Here is a 21,400-nt window from a genome sequence, read left to right as displayed (position 1 = left end):
ACCACGGAGCACGGTACCATGTAAATCTGTTCCCTTCTCCTCATTCTCCCTCTGGGCTGAATCTTGGAGAAGGTTGACCTCCAAAACCTCCTTGGAGGTTTTGGGTACCCAATACCTCCACAGAAACCTCACACCTTCTCCAAGATTCAGCCCTGAGGGAAGCTCTTAAACAGAGGAAACCCGGGAAACACAGAGATTGCAGCAGCACCACCCAGGGTGGGGAGGGCTGCAGTCTCTCTGTGTTTCCTGGGATTCCTCTATTTAAGAAACATGCTCTTGCATAACTGTGCATGAAGCTAAACACACATTCATAAAGCATCCCCACCCACATACCCAAAGCACAGCTAAAACACTCAAGCTGGAACAATGAGTCACCTTACACTACCCTAGAGATGCATAATTATAAGTATATAGGCAATAAGGCATATCTTATGCTTCCTTTTTATTTTTTTATATGTCAAAGTACCAGACCTGGAATACTTAGGTTTGTGTTCAACTTGCAAGGAGTCTCACTATTGGAAAGGCTCAGCTCAAAACCTACAAATTCATCACTGCAAAGGGTATGGTGTAATTGTGTATAACAGGATCCAGTTCAGTGGAAATCCTGACCAAGGTTAACCTATGTGCTAATACTGGTTGGGTCAAGGTAACCATATCTCTCCTGTTCTGCTCTCCATTTTTACCCCTATATTCCATGCTTGTAATTTTCTGCCCCTTATTTTCTATTTCTCCCATATAGTCCCTCCTAAACCTAATAAATGACATCTGAATTTTAAACTAATAGAATTCACTGAAATCTGACATTAGACAAAATTAACCTCTAGGAAGCATGCAGCCGGGATTATCTTGTTTAACAAGCTGATGGAGGCTCATGGAAAACATTGTGAAATATTGTGGGCTGAGCACAGCCTCTGTGCACGTAGGACAGCGGGCAGCATGATGGATGCGACTCCAGCAGGAGCCAGGGATGGAAGAAAGACGTGTACAGTTGTTGAGATGCAAAACACATCCCATGTTTTAGCCTGGTTTCCTTAAGGTACAGGGCTTTTGTGCTTTCTCTGTCTCTCCATCTATCCACAAGTGGTCCATTGGCCAATTTCTACCAACCTTGACAGCTAAAAATCAAAGATATGAAATAGCTGCATGTTTTGTGAAAAACAATGGTTGGGTAGAGGGGAAAAAAGCCTGAAATTAGGGCCATCCTTAAAAAGCTGCATTGTGAAGGCAACATTTATCTGTTCTGTTTGTCCTTCTGGCGGACCAGATAGCCTGTGAGCAGTGAGCTCAGGCACTGCTAGAAATTAGCCCTGAGAGGTTGTGTCTTGCTTTGCCCACATCTGAGGAACACGAGATAAATCTGAAGACAAACAGGGCACATGGGAGGGACGTGAGCTTAATGCAAGGGAGCCTGTATAGGGGATCCGAAGCCATTGGAAACCAGACTTAGCTCTACTGTTCACAGAACAATTTATTGCACTTATTTGTTGTAGCTTCTGCTTTGGCTCCTTCTGGTCCATTTTCCCCAGGGGATGCTCAGTCCTGCAGTTCTTCCCCACAAAGATCCTCTCCCTGCACAGCTTGGGGTGCTGTGGGTGCAAGGTGTGTGCTGGAAGTCCTAACTCCCATAACAGGTTATCACAGGAGAGAAGAGTGAGCTACTTCCCTCTAGGGAAGACCTCCTCGTCCTTGCCTGTAGCTGTGGTTTTCATCCCATCACCAAGGAGTACCTGGAGGTCATGGACACATAGTTAGGTGCCTGTAAAAGGCGATGAAGGCAAGCAGCACAGATTTCCCATCCAAGCTTCTGCACTTCTGCTGGAGAAGCTTCTGTGAACTAAGAAAGGCTGATAGCCACTGTTTTCCTTTGGTTTACAGCAGAATCTTTAGGCCTGGAGACCTGAATCTCAGCATAACACACCCATCCTGCCACCATCCCTCCTTCCCTTCCCTGCTCTCCTTCCAGCCTCAAGATGGATGGGACAAGACCACTTGGGGAGGCTCCTCTTGGTGAAGGACATCCCTACAGTGGTCACAGAGCACGAGGGAGAACATCCTGCCCAGGGAGGAGCTTAGAGTAGTCAAAAGTGCTCAGAAGGACATGCATCACTGGGAGCAGCACACAACACTATTCTCAGGCTTCAGAGGTTCCCAGTAGCTGGTTAATGCCGTTCCAAACAGAAACCTCTTTCTCTAGCTATAAATGTCAGCCACAAGACTGATGGTTACATGTGGCAGTTGCAGGTGTCTGGAACGAATCCAGTTAATTTATTTCAGGGTTGGGCCCTATTTTTCCCTTACGTTAATTTTAAAGAGGGCTTTGCAACGATGAAGTCACTACAGCCCTTATCTCCTGACACATGAAAGCTGTAGGCTGAATAACTTATTAGCACCCTCAATAATGAAAAACACTTCAATATTTAGGACTAATGCAGATTTCCTGCTGAAAAAAATATACATAAACAGCATCTGCAGCCATGTGTTTAAGGTAATAATTAAGGAGAATTATCTTTGCTATATGTATTAAAACAACATAATTGAAGTTAAGAAATTATACGTCCATACTAAAGAGAAGCAGATAATTTTTCGCTTAGGAAATTAACATCAAGTGGAGTAACTATTTCCATACCTAGAAGAATCTCAGGCTGAATAGGAAAAATGAGAACTGGATGCCCAAATATTGCACACCAGTTTCTGTTCTTCACCCTGAGAGCCCAGCATGGAGCAGCCACCGTCCCTGGGCAGCGCTCTCCTTTCTCCCTTGAATGCACATGGTGGAGGCTGTGTGGAGTGAAGGTCTCAGGTGTTCATAGGTTTATGGAAAAGGTCCTTCTCCCTAAATCACAGGGAAATATGCTGAGCATGATCTGGGGAGCAAGAAGTAGAAGGTGGGTCTTTTACTGCTTGCCAAGGTATTTAAGATGACAGGTATTTTATTGAGAAATCCACCCTGATTCCCTAATGGCTAATCCAGTAAGTAAATCTCACACACCCTGAGATGGAAGGAGTCGTTATCAATCACTGCTTAGAGCCATGCCGGCCTGACTGGTGAAAAAGCAGCAATTAGCACTCATTAGCGCTTATTTTCAAGTCTTCTTAATGGAAAAGGGTCATCAAAAGCAAGTCAAAAGTGTCCAGATTAACCAAAGTTCTTTGACAGTCTTAACATTTCTGACTCAAACTCATTTGAAGTCTGCCTGCTAGGTAGCAGAGTGTAGGCAAGGCTTGCACAGACTTAGGTTTTGCAGTTTGTTTCTACAGTGACTGATAAAAGGAACTCACACTGAAGGTTTTCATGCCCTCAGGGTGTTCGCGGCAGATTTTTCTCATGGATTCATTACCAGCTGTTAGAGAAACCCTGACTGCAGCCTTTCCTTCAGGAGGGGGCTTTCAGAGCATCTCGCTCTTGCCCATCTCTCCATCTAGCTCCCTATTTTCATGATATTTAATATTTTTAAGAAAACTTTTCATCAAATTAGGTTAAAGATGGAGATGAGTTGAGCAATGATTCTGTCACGCATGATTTTCTATAATTAAAAATGACCAGCAAATAATATTAGTTCCTTTTTTGGTTTTTGTTTTTGTTCTTTACTAATGGTATTCACACTCCAAAGAACACCAAATCCCACAAGGTAAACGCTTTGAGACAGAGAATTTCCAACACAATGCTTTCTTCCCTTTTACGTGCCTGATCCCATTCTGCTTCTCCTTTTCAAAAGATCCACTGTCCCTTCCCCAGATGTATGCAGGTACAAAAGATACTGGATGAGTTTTCTTCCCCTTGCTGTGAGATTAGAGAGAAAAACCTATCTCCAGGCAATCAAAATCTATCATCAAGCCCACCAAGTCGTTTTGCAGCTTGATGATATCGATCAAATGGTTTCTATGAGAGACTGAAAGGGCATGTGGCACGCACAGGTGAGATTTGAAGTCTGAGGTGGGGTTGTCTCAGTGGACAAGGCAGACATTTCCACTGCATCTTGAAGCAGTAGGGTGAGGAAAGGTCTCAGGTAAGACTGGACATAAGCAATATGATTCCTGCAGGTTCCCCAGACTCCCCTTGTAGTTTGCCTTAGGGCTGGGATTAGAATATTTCTTCCTCGATCTCTCCCTGCTCATCTTTGCTACATATTAGCTGATTTCTTTTAGAAACAACGCATAGCTCAGCACCTTTTCCCATATTGAAGGATTCAGATTTTTCTAATTAATCATATATTCTTGTGATAACAGTGAACTGTCCCATGAACTATTCATTTAAAGGTAGCTCTTAGCGTGTCCCTGAGGCTGAGCTTGGGTGGCCAGGAGGCAGAGGCTGAACATGCCTTGCACTCTGGCTGCTGAGATGCTTTGACCCAGGCTAGGCTTTGGCAATCAACCAACACTCCCAGCTCTGCCAGGGCACTGCCAGGCCCGCGGTGTGAGCATACGTGCCATTGTTGACAGCACAGTTGCAGGACATGGCTCCTGGGCTGAGACCAGCACACTCGAAATTAATGTGGATCAAGGAGAAAACTCCACTTCTACTGAAAGCAGGGACAGCTGAAAAGTGGTAGCTCCGCGGGATCCGGGGCACCCATGGTGTCTTTGTGCTGCAAGAACAGCAGGCAGGCACTTAGCCAAAAATGTCCTAGAGAAGCCCTGGCAAGGGGCTGTGCTAAATGTGGCCAAGGAAGGCAAAAAAACCCCTGGGGACCGGTGCCAATCTGCCCCCAAGGAAAAAACTTCCTTCCTGACCCCAGATCAGGGCACCCATGGCATCTTCATGCTGAAAACTATGCATCTAATTGTTGCAGGAGGAAGGAAAAAAAAAACCCTGGGGACCAGTGCCAGTCTCCCTGGGGGAAAAAAGTTCCTTCCTAACCCCAGAGCTGGTGATCCACTGTTCCCTGAGCATGTGAGCAAGACCTGCCTCCCAGCCCCACCGGGTGGTCACACCTACCAGGGATGCCACCACTGCCCAACCCCTTCTCTCCCGCAACCCAGAGCCATCTCTGGGGCTCCCAAGAGTGGCAAAAAGCTCCCAGCTGGATCAACCCTGGGGGTGAGAATCCTTCCTGTGCCTGGCAGGACACAAGTGGGTGCTCCAGAGCACTGGGGGAAGGCGCTGACACTGACACCGCTTGCAACATCTTTGCAGCTTGTGCCTTAGTGGCACCAGCTCCACGGGGGATGAGGATGGCGAGCTCTGCAGTGCTTCTCAAGCACCAAGAACGTATTCCTGTAGTCCTGACAAGCCACCAAGCCAACTTTTTCCATCGCTATCCAGCTGAAGAGGCCTGACAGCCTTGTGCACCTCCAGGTGTTTGTGGCACTTCTCGTCTCCCCAGGAGCTTGTCTGCATTCTCCAAAGGAAGGATGAAGCAGGATTCCCATCCAGAAAGTATAACTCTGAATGTAGCCCTGCCAAGGACTGGGATTGCAGGAGAGAACCTCCAGCAGCCTTGTCCAGCCTTGAGTCTTCCCCCCTTGGATCCTCCAATTAATCCCATGGGCCCTTCAAAGATGTCCTCTCCCATGCTGTGGGGCAGCCCCCAGCCAGCCGTGTCCTGATGGCCCAGCCTGGCAGGCTGGTGGTGGGGCATGGGAGGATGCCCCTTTTATCCTGCCTGGCCACAGTGATGGCTGCAATGCTGGGTGGTGGCACTGCGACGTGGGGGTGGCAGGGCCCCCCATGTCATGGTGGAGCACCACACAGGAGGAAAGCTTTTGGGGTGCTGGCTCCAAGGCAGTCCCTGTGCCTGAGGCTGGGGGCTGTCCCTGCCCTTGGTGGGCATGCACTGGGCACAGCTGGGACAGCCTGCTGGGCTCCCTCCCTGTGACCCCGTGCAGCAGGCCCCGGCATCACCATGGCAGGGCCAAGAGTCAGGTCAGAGCGTTGTCTTGGTCAGGGGCTTCCCCTGCTGCACCACAAGCAGCAGATGTTGCCTGTGTTCTCAGCCTGGAGGAGCCAGCAGACCCCTTCCCTCTAGGACCTAGAGAGACCCCCTTCAGCACAGGGCTCAGGCACTCCTTCAGCAAGCCATGCTCCCTCCCCAGGGCTCCTGTGAGCAGAGGACATCATCCAGAGTCTTGCGGTGACAAGAAGTCCTTGCAGTTATCTCCTGCTCTGCTTGTCCTCTTCATAAAGTGCAGTGGCTGGACCAGAGAGTGTGGGAAACACACTGTCCTGCCTTGCATCTCTGTAGAGATGCATCTCTGCTTCCCAAGCAATGTCCATGGCCTAGGCTTCTGCAGGAGAGGGCAGCCAGCGCCTCTGGCATGAGGAGGACTGCCGTACTTCAGTGCAACACTTTAAGCAACAGATCACAGCATGTGCCACTGTGTTGAAGCTTCATGCTGCAGACCCAGGTGAGACCTTGGTCCTTGGCTCCTTGGAATAAACGCCAGCCTAAGAAGGCAGGCCAGCCCCTTTGCTGACTGCTACCTTGCACCGAGTGGCAAAGATGGCATCAGGCTTGTTTCCATGGGGGATCCCTGTTGTGCCCATTGCATAAGCACCACCTTGAGCTCTCCAGGATGGAGAAGTTGTGGGGATGACTCCTTCTTGTTTCCGTCTCTACTGCCCCGCAACTGCCAGTGGCAGAGGAGAGTGTCTCAGGGCAGAGCTGGGGGCATGGACAAGAAAGGGGGGCAAGTATGCAATATGCAGCAGTGCTTTGCCCACCCCGCTGGCGCACCTAAGCAGACCTGGATGGGAAGAAATTCAGGCATGCAGAGCACCAGGTGCTGGAGGTAGCTTTTAGTGCATTCCTGACCCCAAACCCAGGGGCACTACCTTGGAAAAGCCAGCCCCTTTACTGACTTCTACCTTGCACTGGACTTCAAAGATGGTATGATAGGCCAAGCTGTTCATTCTGGAATTAGAGGTTATCATCCACTGAAGTTAGAAAAATACATTTCATGACTGCCGTAGTTTTCTCTAAGCTTTTAATTTCACAGCTCTCCTCCATCTCTGGGTGCCTCTTGAAGAAGTCCATTGGGGACTGGAGCATCTCTACTGTGAGAAAAGGCAGAGAGAGCTGGGAATGTTTCACCTAGAGAAGTCTCGGGGGGAATCTCACCAACTCTATCTATCAAGTATACGACTATGGCAAGTTGAATATGAGTCAACAGTGTGCCCTGGCAGCCAAAAGGGCCAACAGTGACCTGGAGTGCATCAGGCACAGCATAGCTAGCCAGTTGAGGGAGGTGATTGTCCCACTGCACTGGTGCGGCCCCTCTTCGAATACTCTGCACTTTTGGAGACCTCAATGTAAGACGGACATCAAATTATTAGAGTGTGTCCAGAGGAAGGTGACCAAGGTGATGAAAGGTCTCCAGGAGCTGTTGAGGGCACTTGGCCTGTTCAGCTTGCAGAAGGCTGAAGGGTGTCCTCATCGCAACCTACAAGTTCCTCAAGGCGGGCAGTAGAGGGGTAAGTGCTGATCTCTCTCTGGTGATCAGCAACAGGACACGAGAAAATGGAACGAAGCTGTGTCAGGGAACATTCACGTTGGACATTAGGAAAAGATTCTTCACTGAAGATGGTGGTTGGTCACTGGAACAGGCTCCCCAGCGAAGTGGTCATGGCACCAAGCCTGTCAGAGTTCAAGGAGTGTCTGGACAATGCTCTTAGTCACATGGTTTCATTTTAGGTAGCTGGGACTAGCCTCGCAATCGCAGGCTCTGGTCCTCAAGGGGGACTTGAACCACCCTGATATTTGCTGGAAAAGCAACAGGGCGAGGTGCGCATAATCCAGGAGGTCCCTGCAGAGCATCAAGGACAACTTTTTTGATGCAGGTGGTGGAGGAGCCAACGAGGCGAGGTGTGCTGCTCAATCTTATCCTAACAAACAAGGAAGGGCTGGTTGAGGATGTGAGAGTTGGGCGTAGCCTTGGCTGCAGTGACCATGAGATAGTCGAGTTTAGGGTACTGCGAGGTAGAAGCAGGGCTATGAGTCGGGTTACAACCTTGGACTTCAAGAGGGCCAAATTTGGCCTCTTCAAAGACCTGCTAGGAGGAATCCCATGGGCTCAAGCTCTGGAAGGCAGGGGGGTCCGAGACAGCTGGACAGTATTCAAGGACCACTTCCTCTCAGCTCAAGATTGGTGCCTCCCCAGGAGGAAGAAGTCAGGCAAAGGAGCCAGGAAACCTGCATGGATCAGCAAAGAGCTTCTAGAGAAACTCAAATGGAAGAGGGACAGTCACAGTATGCGGAAAAAGGGACTGGCCACTTGGGAGGAATATAGGAATGTTGGCAGGGTGTGCAGAGATGTGACGAGGAAGGCCAAGGCCCACTTGGAATTAAATCTGGCAGTGCATGTCAAAGATAACAAGAAGGGCTTCTTTAAATACATCAGCAGCAAAAGGAAGACTGGAGATACAGTGGGCCCACTGCTGGATGAGGAAGGGGCCCTGGCGGCGCAGGATGGAGAGAAGGCGCAGTTACTGAATGCCGCCTTTGCCTCGGTCTTTACTGCTAAGGCTGGCCCTCAGGCACCTCATCCCCCAGAGGTGAGAGGACAAATTGTGACAAAGGAAGACTAACCTTCGGTTGAGAAAGACTGGGTCAGAGATCACCTATGACACTGGATCCTTGCAAATCCATGGGCCCCGATGGGATGCACCCTCGAGTGCTGAGGGAGCTGGCAGATGTTCTTGCTAAGCCACTCTCCACCATCTTTGAAAGGTCATGGAGGACAGGAGAGGTGCCCAAGGACTGGAGGACAGCAAATGTCACTCCAATCTTCAAAAAGGGCAAGAAGGAAGACCTGGGGAACTATAGGCCAGTCAGCCTCACCTCCATCCCTGGAAAGGTGATGGAGCAGTTCATCCTGGATGTCATCCCCAGGCATGCAGAGGACAAGAAGGTTATCAGAAGTAGTCAGCATGGTTTCACCAAGGGGAGATCACGCTTGACCAACCTGACAGCCTTCTATGATGGCATGACTGGCTGGGTCGATGAAGGGAGAGCAGCGGATGTTGTCTATCTCGACTTCAGTAAGGCATTCAACACTGTCTCCCATAGCATCCTCCCAGGTAAGCTTAGGAAGTGTGGGTTGGATGAGAGGACAGTGAGGTGGACTGAGAATGGCTGAATGGCAGAGCTCAGAGGGTTGTGATCAATGGAGCAGAGTGTGGTTGGAGGCCCGTAACTAGCGGTGTTCCCCAGGGGTCTGTGCTGGGGCCAGTCCTGTTCAACATATTCATCAATAACCTAGACAAAGGGACAGAGCGTAACCTCAGCAAGTTCGCTGATGATACCAAGCTGGGAGGAGCGGCTGATACACCAGAAGGCTGTGCTGCCATCCAGCGAGACCTGGACAGGCTGGAGAGCTGGGCCCAGGGGAACCTCATGAAATCAACAAGAGCAAGTGCAAGGTCCTGCCCCTGGGGAGGAACAACCCCATGCACCAGTACAGGTTGGGGGCTGAAGTACTGGGAAGCGGCTTTGTTGAGAAGGCCCTGGCAGTGCTGGTGGGCAGCACTGTGCCCTTGTGGCCAAGAAGGCCAAGGGTACCCTGGGCTGCATTAACAGGAGCGTGGCCAGCAGGTCAGGGAGGTTATCCTCCCCCTCTGCTCTGCCCTAGTGAGACTGCATTTGGAGTGCTGTGTCCAGTTCTGGGCTCCTCACTTTGAGAAAGACATGGAACTGCTTGAACAAGTCCAGTGGAGAGCTAATGAAGATGATCAGGGGACCAAAGCATCTCCCTTATGAGGAAAGGCTGAGAGACCTGGGTTTGTTTAGCCTGGAGAAGAGAAGACTTGGGGGGAGATTTCATAAATACCTATAAATATCTGAAGGGTGGGTGTCAGGATGATGGGGTAGGCTCTTTTCAGTGGTGCCCACTGACAGGCCAAGGGGCAACGGGCACAAGGTGGATCACAGGAAGTTCCACCTCAATACGAAGACAAACTCCTTTGCTGTGCGGGTGCCAGAGCAGGGGCACAGGCTGCCCAGAGAGGCTGTGGGGTCCCTTCCCTGGAGACATTCAAACCCCACCTGGACGCAGTCCTGTGCCCCTGCTCTGGGTGTGCCTGCTCAAGCAGAGGGGTTGGACAAGGTGATCTCCAGAGGTCCCTTCCAACCCCCACCATTCTGTGATTCTGTGATTCTGTTGCCTGGGGTTGTTGTGACCCAAGGGCAGGACCCGGCACTTGGCCTTGTTAAACCTCATACAATTAGCCTTGGCTCATTGATCCAGCCTGTCCAGATGCCTCTGTAGAGCCTTCCTGCCCTCAATCATATTCTATGATTCTATGATTCAACCTTTGGCTACTCTCCAGTGACCGGCCTATTTCTTGCAATATTTTGCCTAAAATGACACATCACAGTACACCATCCACACATCAAACAAAATAATCTCTCTCATTTCTTCCATCCCTCTCCTGCTCGCCCAGAATGACACCTGCTTTTTTCCTCCCCCAACAGCTTATTATTGCCTTGCATTTAATGGTCTGTACTGTAACTTATCCACTCCCACTGTACTGCTGCTCTGCCAGCTCTTTCCCCATTTTGTACTTGAATGTCTGATTTCTCCTTCTAACTACAGCACTTTGCACTTGCCTTTATCAAATTTCTTCTTGTTATTTCAGGCCATTTTTCCTGTGTATTACAGCCATTTCATATTCTGATACAGCCCTGGAAAGTGCCTGTGTGTATTCTCAATTCAGTGACAACTGCAGATTTTATATGGGCTATTTATTTCACCACTCCAGTCATTAATGAAGTTATGGAAAAAAACAGGCCCTACAATAAAATGTATAGCTGTCTCACTCAAAATACCCTCTCTGGCTACATACCAGTAACTATTCCAAGTGCAATTTTTCTGCTACATTGTGATAATTTAGTTCATTTCCTTCTTTCATTTGTAAAAAGGATACAGTGAGGCAAAAAATGCTTTAAATGCATCAGTTTTCTCTGATTCATCCACCTTTTTTCTCTATCTCCTCATCTTTTTACACTTAATAATGTACCTTTCCTTCCAATTTCTGCAGTTTCATTTTGATTGACCTTACATGTCCATGCTATGCCACTTTTCCTTCACGTTAGGAGATTACTGCTGGGGCAGTAAAAAGCACCTCTCGAGTTTTCCCACCCATCATCTCCCAAAGGGACCCAGGCACCAATACCCCCCCTTACCAAAACTGCCTTTTAAGGTCCTTATTCTGCTCCTCTCATCTCCCAGCTTTTCCAAGAGCACCAAATACCAACTCCACAGCCACTGTCACCTGAATTACCTCTGACTTCAAGATTTTTAACCACTTCTAATAACCCTGACTGCAATCCAGAACAGCCAACTCTGGAACAACACCCTGTACTTTCTGAAATACAAACTCTGTCCTCAGGAAAAAAAAAATCCATTAAGTCTTTGTCTTTTTAAGTCTTCCCACGTTACTTTCCCAACAGATACCCAAGTAGCAAATAGCTTTCATTTCTACCAGACTTCGTAATTTGGGGGTACTGGTGGATGAAAAGATGGACATTAGCCAGCAGTGTGCGCTCACAGCACAGAAGTCCAACCGCATCCTGGGCTGCATCACAAGAAGCGTGGCCAGCAGGTCGAGGGAGGTGATTCTGCCCCTCTGCTTTCCTCTGGTGAGACCCCACCTGGAAGGCTGTCCAGCTCTGGGGTCCTCAGCACAGGAAAGACATGGACCTGTTGGAGTGGGTCCAGAGGAGGCCATGAAAATGACTAGGGGGCCCACCCCTGGAAGTGTTCAAGGCCAGGTTGGACAAGGCTCTGATCAACCTAATCTAGTTGAAGATGTCCCTGCCCATGGCAGGGGGGTTGCACTAGATAGTCTCTTTAAGGGTCCCGTCCAACCCAAACCATTCTACGATTCCCAAGCTTTGGAAATTCAGACGCTCTTAATGTTCAGCGTCATGCCTCCAGCCCTTTCTGAAGCACAGATCCCTCTATTCCAGTGCTGCTGTTTTATCTCCCAAAGCCTCCGCAATGCCCATCAACCATTTTTGACATACTGACATCAAGTTCCTCCTGTGTATTTCTCATACCTGTGTACAGGCGTTTTAGCTTAACATGTTGCTTCATTCTCCTTCCTGCCTCTTACAATCCCAGCTCCAACAAATACTTCATTTACATCATTGAAGTGCAACAGTCCGTCAGGCCATAAAGTTTCATAGCAGAAGCTAAGACAGAACCCAAGATTTCAAGCCCATCCACCACCTGGATTTGAGCCCTAAAGACTAGAATTAACAAGTATTGGTTGTTTTCTTTCTCTGGGCTAGAAATGCTGTTTAGGAGTCACAAATCTCTCCTGGAAGTTTATTTGTAACTAGCATGCTTCCATAGAGAAAGGTTCTCAGAAGTCAGCATTTTTGACCTAACAGCCAACTAACCTTTCCCTACAGCTGGCCAAAACACATCATTGGAAGAAGCGTGGTCAGTTATTAAGAGGACCTTAGAGCAGTCAAAACACTCTTGGTACCCAAGGAATACATTGCTATAATAGTTTGCACACAGAAATGTTAACAGGTGTCCCCAACCCAACCCCATCAAAGCAGTGCCGATAAAAACCTATAATCACACATCATTGCTTAAGGACCTTTGAGAAAGCTTCAGGTCTGCACAAAATACCCCAGTTATGGCAACAAGTCTTATTTTAATTCTATATAACTTCAGGATGACCACAAATTGGAGACCTTCTGCTTACCGAGGTCATCAAATTCAAACATCAATGAAGACGCTGTTAATCCAACATTCAGGCAAACTTTTCTTGAGACAGATTTATTAAGCCTCTAAATATCAGCATTACAAAGTATCCATCGTGAATCAAAAGCACTATGGTCTGTTTCAGTATCACACTTTAAGGCCCATCTTCTCTTAGCCATAGACACTTATTTTAGTTCAGTATTATTTCTTGAAGTGATAGGCTTGGTACCCAAACACAACCTGAATCGTATAACCTTGGCCTCTAAGATTTAAATTATTTACCAGTTGCCAAGCTGATTTGGGTATTTGTACTCACTGACAGATACCCCATGGTCTTCCCCAGCTATTCGACACTTCAGATTTGGGCCAGTTTGTGAAAGCTAAACCAGCTCAGTTGTGTGCAAAGGTACCAGAAGTATTTTTACACAGGTTTGTGCCATGCCATTACCCATCTCCATGCTACTGCTGACTATTTTAGGGTCCTCTCATCTGGTAACACTCTCACGAAAGGCTGAAACCATGACAGTTCAGTCTAATCATCTATATTGCTTAAATGGGCATCTGAATTGCATCTCACCGAGTACCTTTTTTCCAGTCAGCACCGCGTCCTGGACATCAGCAACAGGAAAGTGAGTAAGAATGAGATACAGGAAATTTCTGTTCAGTTGGGATTTTTACAAGCTGTCCACTGTGACCAGAATCCAACAAATGATATTCATTTTACTGAGACTCAGAGCTGGCTATTATTCCCCTACTTACAGGGTTTTTTTTAGATATTATAGAGCACCACCCAAAAAAATCTCTCAAAGGAAGGGAAAAGGTGGAGAGAGAGGTTTTAAAATTCAGATCAGTATTATCCATGTTGCTACTTATTTTAATCTTAATATTCATCCAAATATTACATTGGTGGGTCAGGAAACACGAGAACACTGGAAAAAGAAGAGTCAGTGGAGTACAAACAGAACGGACAGTCTGCAGCCCAGAACTACAGGAGCATTATTCCAAATCCTGAACTAAGCCAGTACATGTTAATAACTACCACTTACGGGGTTAATGGAATCCTGAACCCCCACTATCCAGTTGGGAGATTAAATATTGCAAGCATTAGCTGTGAAACAGTGAAGACTTTGGCGCTCCTGGCAGAGCTGCAGTCCAAGAACTGAGCCTCACTACACTTGAGCCATTAGACTTAGCCAGACGTCTTACCAGGAGGCAGTTTGGCAAGCTCCTGTATAAAACAACTGCATGCTACCTCACTCTAAGACTTCTCATGTTTGTTATCTAGGTGAGACTACAAATACCTCTATACAATGTTTTAAGCATATAACTAAGAATATATAGTGTATTGTTAGTGCTTACTCAGCAAATGGTGATTGTATCATTGAATCACATGGAACAAGGGCCCGAACAATTGGAATTTTGTGTTTTCAAATTTCTGTATGATGGCTAGAGGCAGAAACTGACTTTATGATGACCCAAAATGGAATTAAAAGTGTCATATACTATTCAGTTTAAAACTGTTCTGAAGCATATTTAATGTAGCAACATCAGCTTCCTCACCTCCCCAAGAGGAATATGTTTGTTAAATATCCTCACAGATCAAAAGGTTGTATGGGATGAAAATTCTTTTAGAAGAATAATATTTAATCTAGCAGACAAAATAAAATCAACATCTGGTTACCTGAAGTCGTAGAAAGAAGCAAAGTAAATATAAAGTATATATTTAAATTGTAAGGGTATGATATTTTTGGGAATCTGATTATGTAGAACAGGTTTTTATAGTGGGGACTCTTTCCGTACCAGGACCTGAGCAGGGCACTAGTATTTTTGCTCTGCTACCTTTTATGGTCTTCATTAAGACTAAGCCCAGAGGAAGTGGCATAAGTTACTGCAACTCTGAAATACAGTTCATAATCAGTGTTTGATAGCTTGGCTGAGAAGCCCATTAATTCAGATTGGTCATCTATTAGCAAATCATTGGTTTTCTCCCCTAACTGAATTCACTTACGACTAGCATCTGACTATAGAGAGAATTCTTTGAGTATGTTAAAAAGCTGTTGAAACTGATGAGGGACAGAGGGGTGATGCTGTGCCAGAGGACACTGGGTAGGAGACAGGAACAGCACAGCATGTTGTTCAGGTGGTCCTTTAACTAGAGGACCAGCACAGGCCACCCAGGCAACCAGCAAAGCCATTTAGGGAGCCAGGTGTTCGGCCAGTGTCCGATTCCACTGCGATTGCACTAGAAGAGCTCAACTATAAATGCAGAGCGCCCACAGGAGACCGCAGTTCTTGTGAACGTAGGAAAGCTGCCAGCAAGTCTAAGGGCTCTGCACTGATTACGGTCAGTTCATTTGGTCACTTGGGGGATGCCATTTTCAGAACAAATAATGAAGTCAAGAAGCAAAGGACTGTTAAAAGGCTACTGCTCCAGCCTACTCACCTAAAGGGACACCTCAGAGTGCATAGGGTCCCCTCAAACTGGTCCCAACACCATGTATGTTCTGGGGAATATCCAGCACAGAAAGCTGTGATAATGGTAAATTAGTGGAGCCCTCAAAAAAAGATGCAGGAAACTATCTTACAGCTTTAAACCAAGAATTGGTATTTTTTAAAGACTGTATTCTGTAGTTCAGAGCATTTATGAATCTGCTGGAAATTCCAGGGTATTATCTGTGTAAAGGAAGTATGGTTAGAACACCATAATAGTTTAAGTTATTGCTAGGAATTTTAAAAGAAAAAGGGAAGCTTTGTTGATTTTTTATGTTTTTAGGTTCCTGTCTGATTTAGAGATATTTATACCCAAATAATCCCTCTGCTAAGGGTGAGGAAAAAACTCATCCAAAGTCCTGCAGTATGGCAGGATTAGGTAAAGCCCAGCCCTGAGTTAATGATCATCTAATTTGTGTACAAAAAGCTAGTGAGAAGGAGATTCCATGGTTTCAAGGGTAGGGCAGATCCTGTACTCCCAGAATCCAGGAGCTTTAATGTTCATCAACATATTTGGTAGAACTGGATTCTTAATCTGCATAATCTTTAACAAGAGTAAGTATTCATTCAAAACTGAAGCTAAATAAAGACAGTAAGTAATAACTTAACATCTAAGCTCAGATTTAACAGCTAAGAACAGATTGTAACCGAGCACCATATAAATTTGACAGCAAAAGCAAGACAAAGAAACATGAACAGCTTTATATACACGCACAAAGTAGCACATAACTGGTTTGAAACAGGAACCAATTCCCCGGGACTGTGAGCACCTCCAAATGTCCTCTCATTTCAGCAGGAACTGTTCACAAATTACTGATGCCATGCAAACACCTATGTCCAAGTTAGTTGGTTCTTTGTCTGAAATTGTCCCTTCCCCTGCAATAACAGCAATTGGTAACAAGAGCTTCTGTTTCCACAAATTTAGACAAGCTTCCTTTTATGCAAGGGACATGAAGTACCAAATGAATACAGAATTTCAAGAGCTGAAAGAGTAATCATTTTCTTAAGAAACTCAGAGATCTGATACAAAAGAAACAAGACTGAGTCTATATATACAATTACAGGTTGATGTTATGGTTAACATATTTATATTAAAGCCACAGCTGACGTCTGGTATGAAATAAAGTTAAAAAACAAGTTTCAAGAAAGCTTTACTATTAAAATGAAATGAAATTTGGTGAACTTTAACAAATTTCATAGCTAAAGCTTGCTGTGAAAATATTACCATACTTGAAATGCATTCAGAATGTCAAATACCTGAAATGCAAAACTTTCAAAGCTGAAGTAGTCTACTATAGCTATAGCAGTTCTCTGAAAGGAAGCATTAGCCCTCAGAACAAAACCAAAACCAAACAAAAAAATCACATCTCCACTTTTTTTCTTTTCTTTTTTACATAAAGGAAGGATGATAAGTGCTCCCAAAACAAAGTCAATTTCCAATTTCAAAAGGTTACTACAGGAAAAAAAAAAAAGTACGTTCCTTTCTTTCTTCGTGACTATACTACATTTAAGCAAGACTGTGCCTAATGCTTGATGTTTTAACAGCACAAGCATTAAATGTTGTCATATTTATCACTGAAGAGTCCAATGGCATCAAGCTTCACATTAGGAGATGGGAAAGCAGTCATTCAGTTGCACTCGGATTGTTGCTGGCTTGCACCATGGTATAACTGCATTTAACCTGGAACCCAGTGAGAACTCACCCTGACCTTTTGTGTTTCCCTGAAAAAGCTTTTCTACACTTTTATATAAACCAACAAGACACACAGGATGAACAGCTCTTCAGTTCTGTCATTGACTATAAAAAGCAGGTTTTCTTTAAATCAATAGCTTAACAGTTATGCTAAATATAGCTTTTGCCACATTTCTTCCTTGTCATTGAATGTAATCCTTCTTGATACCTCAGTCATCATCTTGCTGATTTCTTTTCTGTCAGCGGAACAGGACAGTTCAGAATGTTAGGACACAATTATCTGAAGTAAGAGCACTAATAAATCATGACGAGTGTTTCCAGATACAATGGATATCAGACAATGACTGCATTTCTAAGCTATTTTTTGAATGGCAAGAGACAGTGCTTCCAGCCAACAGAACAAGAGCAATACCAACCCTCTCCCCCATCCCAAACTACAGGAGTTATTTCCAGTAAAGGACAAGATTTGTCCCATATGTTAACCATATGTTAATATACAAGACCAGAAGACATGATGGTGGTGGCAGAAGTCAGTGGTTAAGATGAAAGCAACCTGCCCTCCCTTCCCTAGCTTACAAGATGTCATGTTTCCATGTCACTGCTCATCAAAGGAACAAAGAAATTGTACTGAAAAAGGAACAAGTGTTTAAGGCTTTTTCCTAATATATTTATCCTCTAACTTTTAAAGTTCTTAAAAGCATTAGCTTCAACCATTCAAAAAATACATTTCCATTTCTACTACATTTGTATTTACATTTAAATAAGACAGAAGACAGCTAGGTCCTTCTGTAAGATTTGTCAAACTACATTCATTGCTTCCAATATAGATAGAAGTAATTAACTGACGTGAGATCAGTATGAAAGCTTGCTCTTCATCACTTCTAAAAAAAAAAATTAACCCAACAATACATTACTTTCTCTGTAATTATGTACCCTATGTTAATTACAAAAGCATAATTATAGGCACTTCGATGTTGCCATTTCACAAAGATGGATGGTCAGAATTTTTTTTCACTACTTCTTACCAGTTTAAGAAAGTCAATTAATTTGTGAACATCCTCTCCTGTAGAAAGGTCCACAAAATCTTTTGGCAGTCGGTAGCTCAGGTATGGACTAGGCTGGACAGTAACTTTACTGTTCGTACAACGGAAAACTGGATAGTCCTTTGGAAAAGATATCAGATAAGACAAGAACACTGTATGTGAATAAAGCTAGCAATGTATCTTGAACTCCTCTGTGAGATTGTCTGAGTCACTCTGTCAATGAGTTTATTTGGCATTCATTCAACTAAATCTGCGATTTCTAAAAATTGTAGTTGTCTTATTAAAAACTCTGCTCACTTAAGAGCAAAAGTTAAAATATTAATAGTCAAATAAAGGCATTCATTCCCTCACTTTGAAGTTTCTACAATGTATCAACTATTAATGCATTTATTATAACTCTGCTTATAATGCTGTAATAATGGAGCTATAAGGAAATTTGGGCTATAGTATCTACATAAATATGTTGATAAAGAAAATCTTTACAATAGAATCCCCAAATTTTTCTTCACAGATTCCTTGCTTAAACTCATGCTTGCAAATATAACTTTACTGAAATTACAATATAAGTTTCCCAACCAATTTACCCACTGAAGTAAAAGGTATCATTAGAAAATATCTCTAGATGCTCAACTGTAGCAATGGGGTTTGGGTAACTTGATATAATTTTCAGTTCAACACACTGACATGCAACGTAATTGCCCACTGTATGGCAATAAACAGCTTCATTTTAAAGACAGAAGCTCAGTAACTTCACACCAGATTCTGTGATCAGATGTAAGCTAAAGCACTAAGACAAGTCATTCTACTTTTCATCCAGGCATACACCACAGAAAACCAGGTAAAGCATCTGGCACCGAGAAAAAGAAATCCTCGAGACAAAATTCAGGCATCCCATGGACAGCTCAAGAATTGGGAGTGTGTTTTAACAAACCAGACACAGCTTTTAGCAGGAAGCTTCATTGAATGGGTTTTCATACTGCAATAGCCACATGGTGAGACCAAGAGAAAACGGCCTGAATGATAGCCTGCAGAGTGGTGTATTTCCCTTTCAATGAGTTATGAAAATGGTGACAGAACTAAAGCAAAGCTCAAATGTTAAAATCATCTCAGTAAAGCAAGTCATTTCAGTTACCTCTAATGCAGTTTAACAGCTTGAAAATAAAGAAAAGCCCACACTATCTGACTAGCCATCTGTCCTCAGACAACTACCAAGTGTTTCCCAAGATCAAGTAACACGCTACTTTATATCTTCTATCCAGCTGTTCAAGGACTCGTTAAGATGTGAGGACTCGGCCTCAAGCATGCAGTGAGAAAAAAGCTGGAGTACAAATAAATGAAGACTCTTCCTTCCTCTCTGTATTAACGGGAAGTTATTTGTTTTTCAGAGGCAATGCAGCTTGGAAGGGGGATAGAAAAGCTCTGCTCTGCAAGTCCAGGGAGTTCAACCAGAGGACAAGGCTTCCCTGAGGGTATTCGATATAAGGAAGAGACAGAAATTAAGCTTCTTTTTGCCTCCTCCCAAACATAAATCTGGAGCTCTGGGAAACCATATGACAGATATCAGGAACAAAGCAGAACATGAAGTGATTAAATAGAAAAGTAACAGATTTTAAGAGAAATTGAAAAGAGCACATCAAAACTGCATAAAAGCAGGTTTCAGGGCATCTTCTTCACAATGCGGTCAAAGCTGCAATATGGGCTTGTACTGTTTGAACTAAAAATTCGCTTACAGGCTTCTAAAACTAGCATGTGATACTTGAGATTAACTACTGTCTAATAGGGTAGATTCCACTTACAAAGAGTTTACATTTCATGAGTTAAGGATATCCATTTACTTCAATGGGATTTGCATCACAATTTGATTGTAACAAAGAAATAAACAAACAAACAAAAAAAGGCCGCAATGCTTATTGGATTTGTTAGCCAGCCTCCCACACCACACTGAAGGGCTGTACCTGTTCTGTTGCTTCCCCTTCACTCTGGACTCCTTTCAGGTTTTTCCCAGAGGTCAGTTCTTCCCACGTAAAGAGCAGGGAGTCTGTTACTTCACCAAATGGGTTAAAATCTATCAACCAAACCTTACCCTGCAATGGAACAACAGAATAATTAAAAGAAGCCACGGAATTAAAACAAAAAAAAAAAAAAAGAAAAAATCAGAATACACATATACTTACATTACTGTAGTATGCTTGGTCTTTAGATACAAAGATGTCAAAATTGAAATCACCTGGTTTTAAGCACTTATAATATTCTAACATCCTTTACATCAGATAGTTTCAAAAACACAGCAAGCTATGACTGATTTATTTATTATTTTTAAACAGAAGATCAGACACGCTTAAATAAACTGAATTCAGTTATGTGCAAGGTGCTTCCAGATGAAACCACAGAAATTCTGTCTAATCACCATGGTCCTCCAAGATCCAGACAGCATGAGCAAGGAATGGGGAAGAAAAAAACCAACCAAACAAACCAACCCACACTAACAGGGATTTTGCTTTCCATCAAAAGCCACCTCAGCACTGCTGAACATTCAACAGTCTACAGGAACTGCTGTTCTTAATCTTAGAAGGGATTCTGAAAATACAAAGCAGGGTCTGCAAAATTATAGTGGATGTCATGAAAACTGAAAAACGCTGCACTGATACAGATAAACAAAAAATAACTTAAAGGGTTAAGGCTCTAGAAGGGACGGGGGTCCAAGAGAGCTGGTCAGTATTCTCACAAATCCATGGGCCCTGACGGGATGCGCCCATTAGTGTGAGGGAACTAGTGGACGTTGTTGCTAAGCCACTCTCCATCATTGCTGAAAGGCCATGGCGGACAGGAGAGGTGCCCAAGGACTGGAGGACAGCAAATGTCACTCCAGTTTTCAGAAAGGGCAAAAAGGAGGACCCGGGAAACTACAGGCCAGTCAGCCTCACCTCCATCCCGGAAAGGAGATGAACAGTTTATTCTGGAGGTCATGTCCAGCCATGTAGAGGGAAAGAAGGTTATCAGAAATAGTCAGCATGGGTTCACCAAGGGGAGATCATGGTTGACCAACCTGACAGCCCTCTGTGACGGCATGACTGGCTGGGTCAATGAAGGGAGAGCAGTGGATGTTGTTTACCTTGACTTCAGCAAGACTTTTGACATTGTCTCCCGTAACATCCTAATAGGTAAGCTTAGAAAGTGTAGGTTAGATGAGAGGACAGTGAGGTGGCCTGAGAATGGCTGAATGGCAGAGCTCAGAGGGTTGTGATCAATGGAGCAGAGTGTGGTTGGAGGCCCGTAACTAGCGGTGTTCCCCAGGGGTCTGTGCTGGCTCCAGTCCTGTTCAACATATTCATCAATAACCTAGACAAAGGGACAGAGCGTAACCTCAGCATTAACAGGAGTGTGGCCAGCAGGTCAGGGAGGTTATCCTCCCCCTCTACTCTGCCCTAGTGAGGCCACACCTGGAGTGCTGTGTCCAGTTCTGGGTTCCCCATTCAAGAAAGACATGGAACTACTGGAGAGAGTCCAGCAGAGGAGCTAC

The 21,400-nt window shown here is 44.8% G+C and overlaps 2 protein-coding genes across 3 annotated transcripts in view; both read right to left on the bottom strand.

Annotated features, from left to right (window-relative positions):
* Nucleotides 1–21,400, bottom strand: part of CDC123 (cell division cycle 123) — a 56,627-nt gene that overhangs the window by 5,015 nt on the left and 30,212 nt on the right. The window contains exons 11-13 of one of the 2 annotated variants that reach the window (XM_064443128.1): nt 19,836–19,964; nt 17,863–18,000; nt 15,827–17,073 (exon numbers count right to left, since the gene is read on the bottom strand). In XM_064443128.1, coding sequence (XP_064299198.1) covers nt 17,047–17,073; nt 17,863–18,000; nt 19,836–19,964 — 294 coding nt within the window. In that variant the 3' untranslated portion in view covers nt 15,827–17,046. Of the gene's footprint in view, nt 1–15,826; nt 17,074–17,862; nt 18,001–19,835; nt 19,965–21,400 lie in introns of those variants that run through there. The other variant, XM_064443118.1, reaches the window with a different exon arrangement.
* CAMK1D (calcium/calmodulin dependent protein kinase ID) overlaps nt 1–21,400 on the bottom strand; it is a 293,586-nt gene that overhangs the window by 251,212 nt on the left and 20,974 nt on the right. The window lies entirely within an intron of this gene.

Source organism: Phalacrocorax carbo, chromosome 1 (genome assembly GCF_963921805.1).
Source record: "Phalacrocorax carbo chromosome 1, bPhaCar2.1, whole genome shotgun sequence".
Taxonomy (NCBI): domain Eukaryota; kingdom Metazoa; phylum Chordata; class Aves; order Suliformes; family Phalacrocoracidae; genus Phalacrocorax; species Phalacrocorax carbo.
The sequence above is the reverse complement of the archived record's forward strand: the minus strand, read 5'-3'. Positions and strand labels throughout refer to the sequence as shown.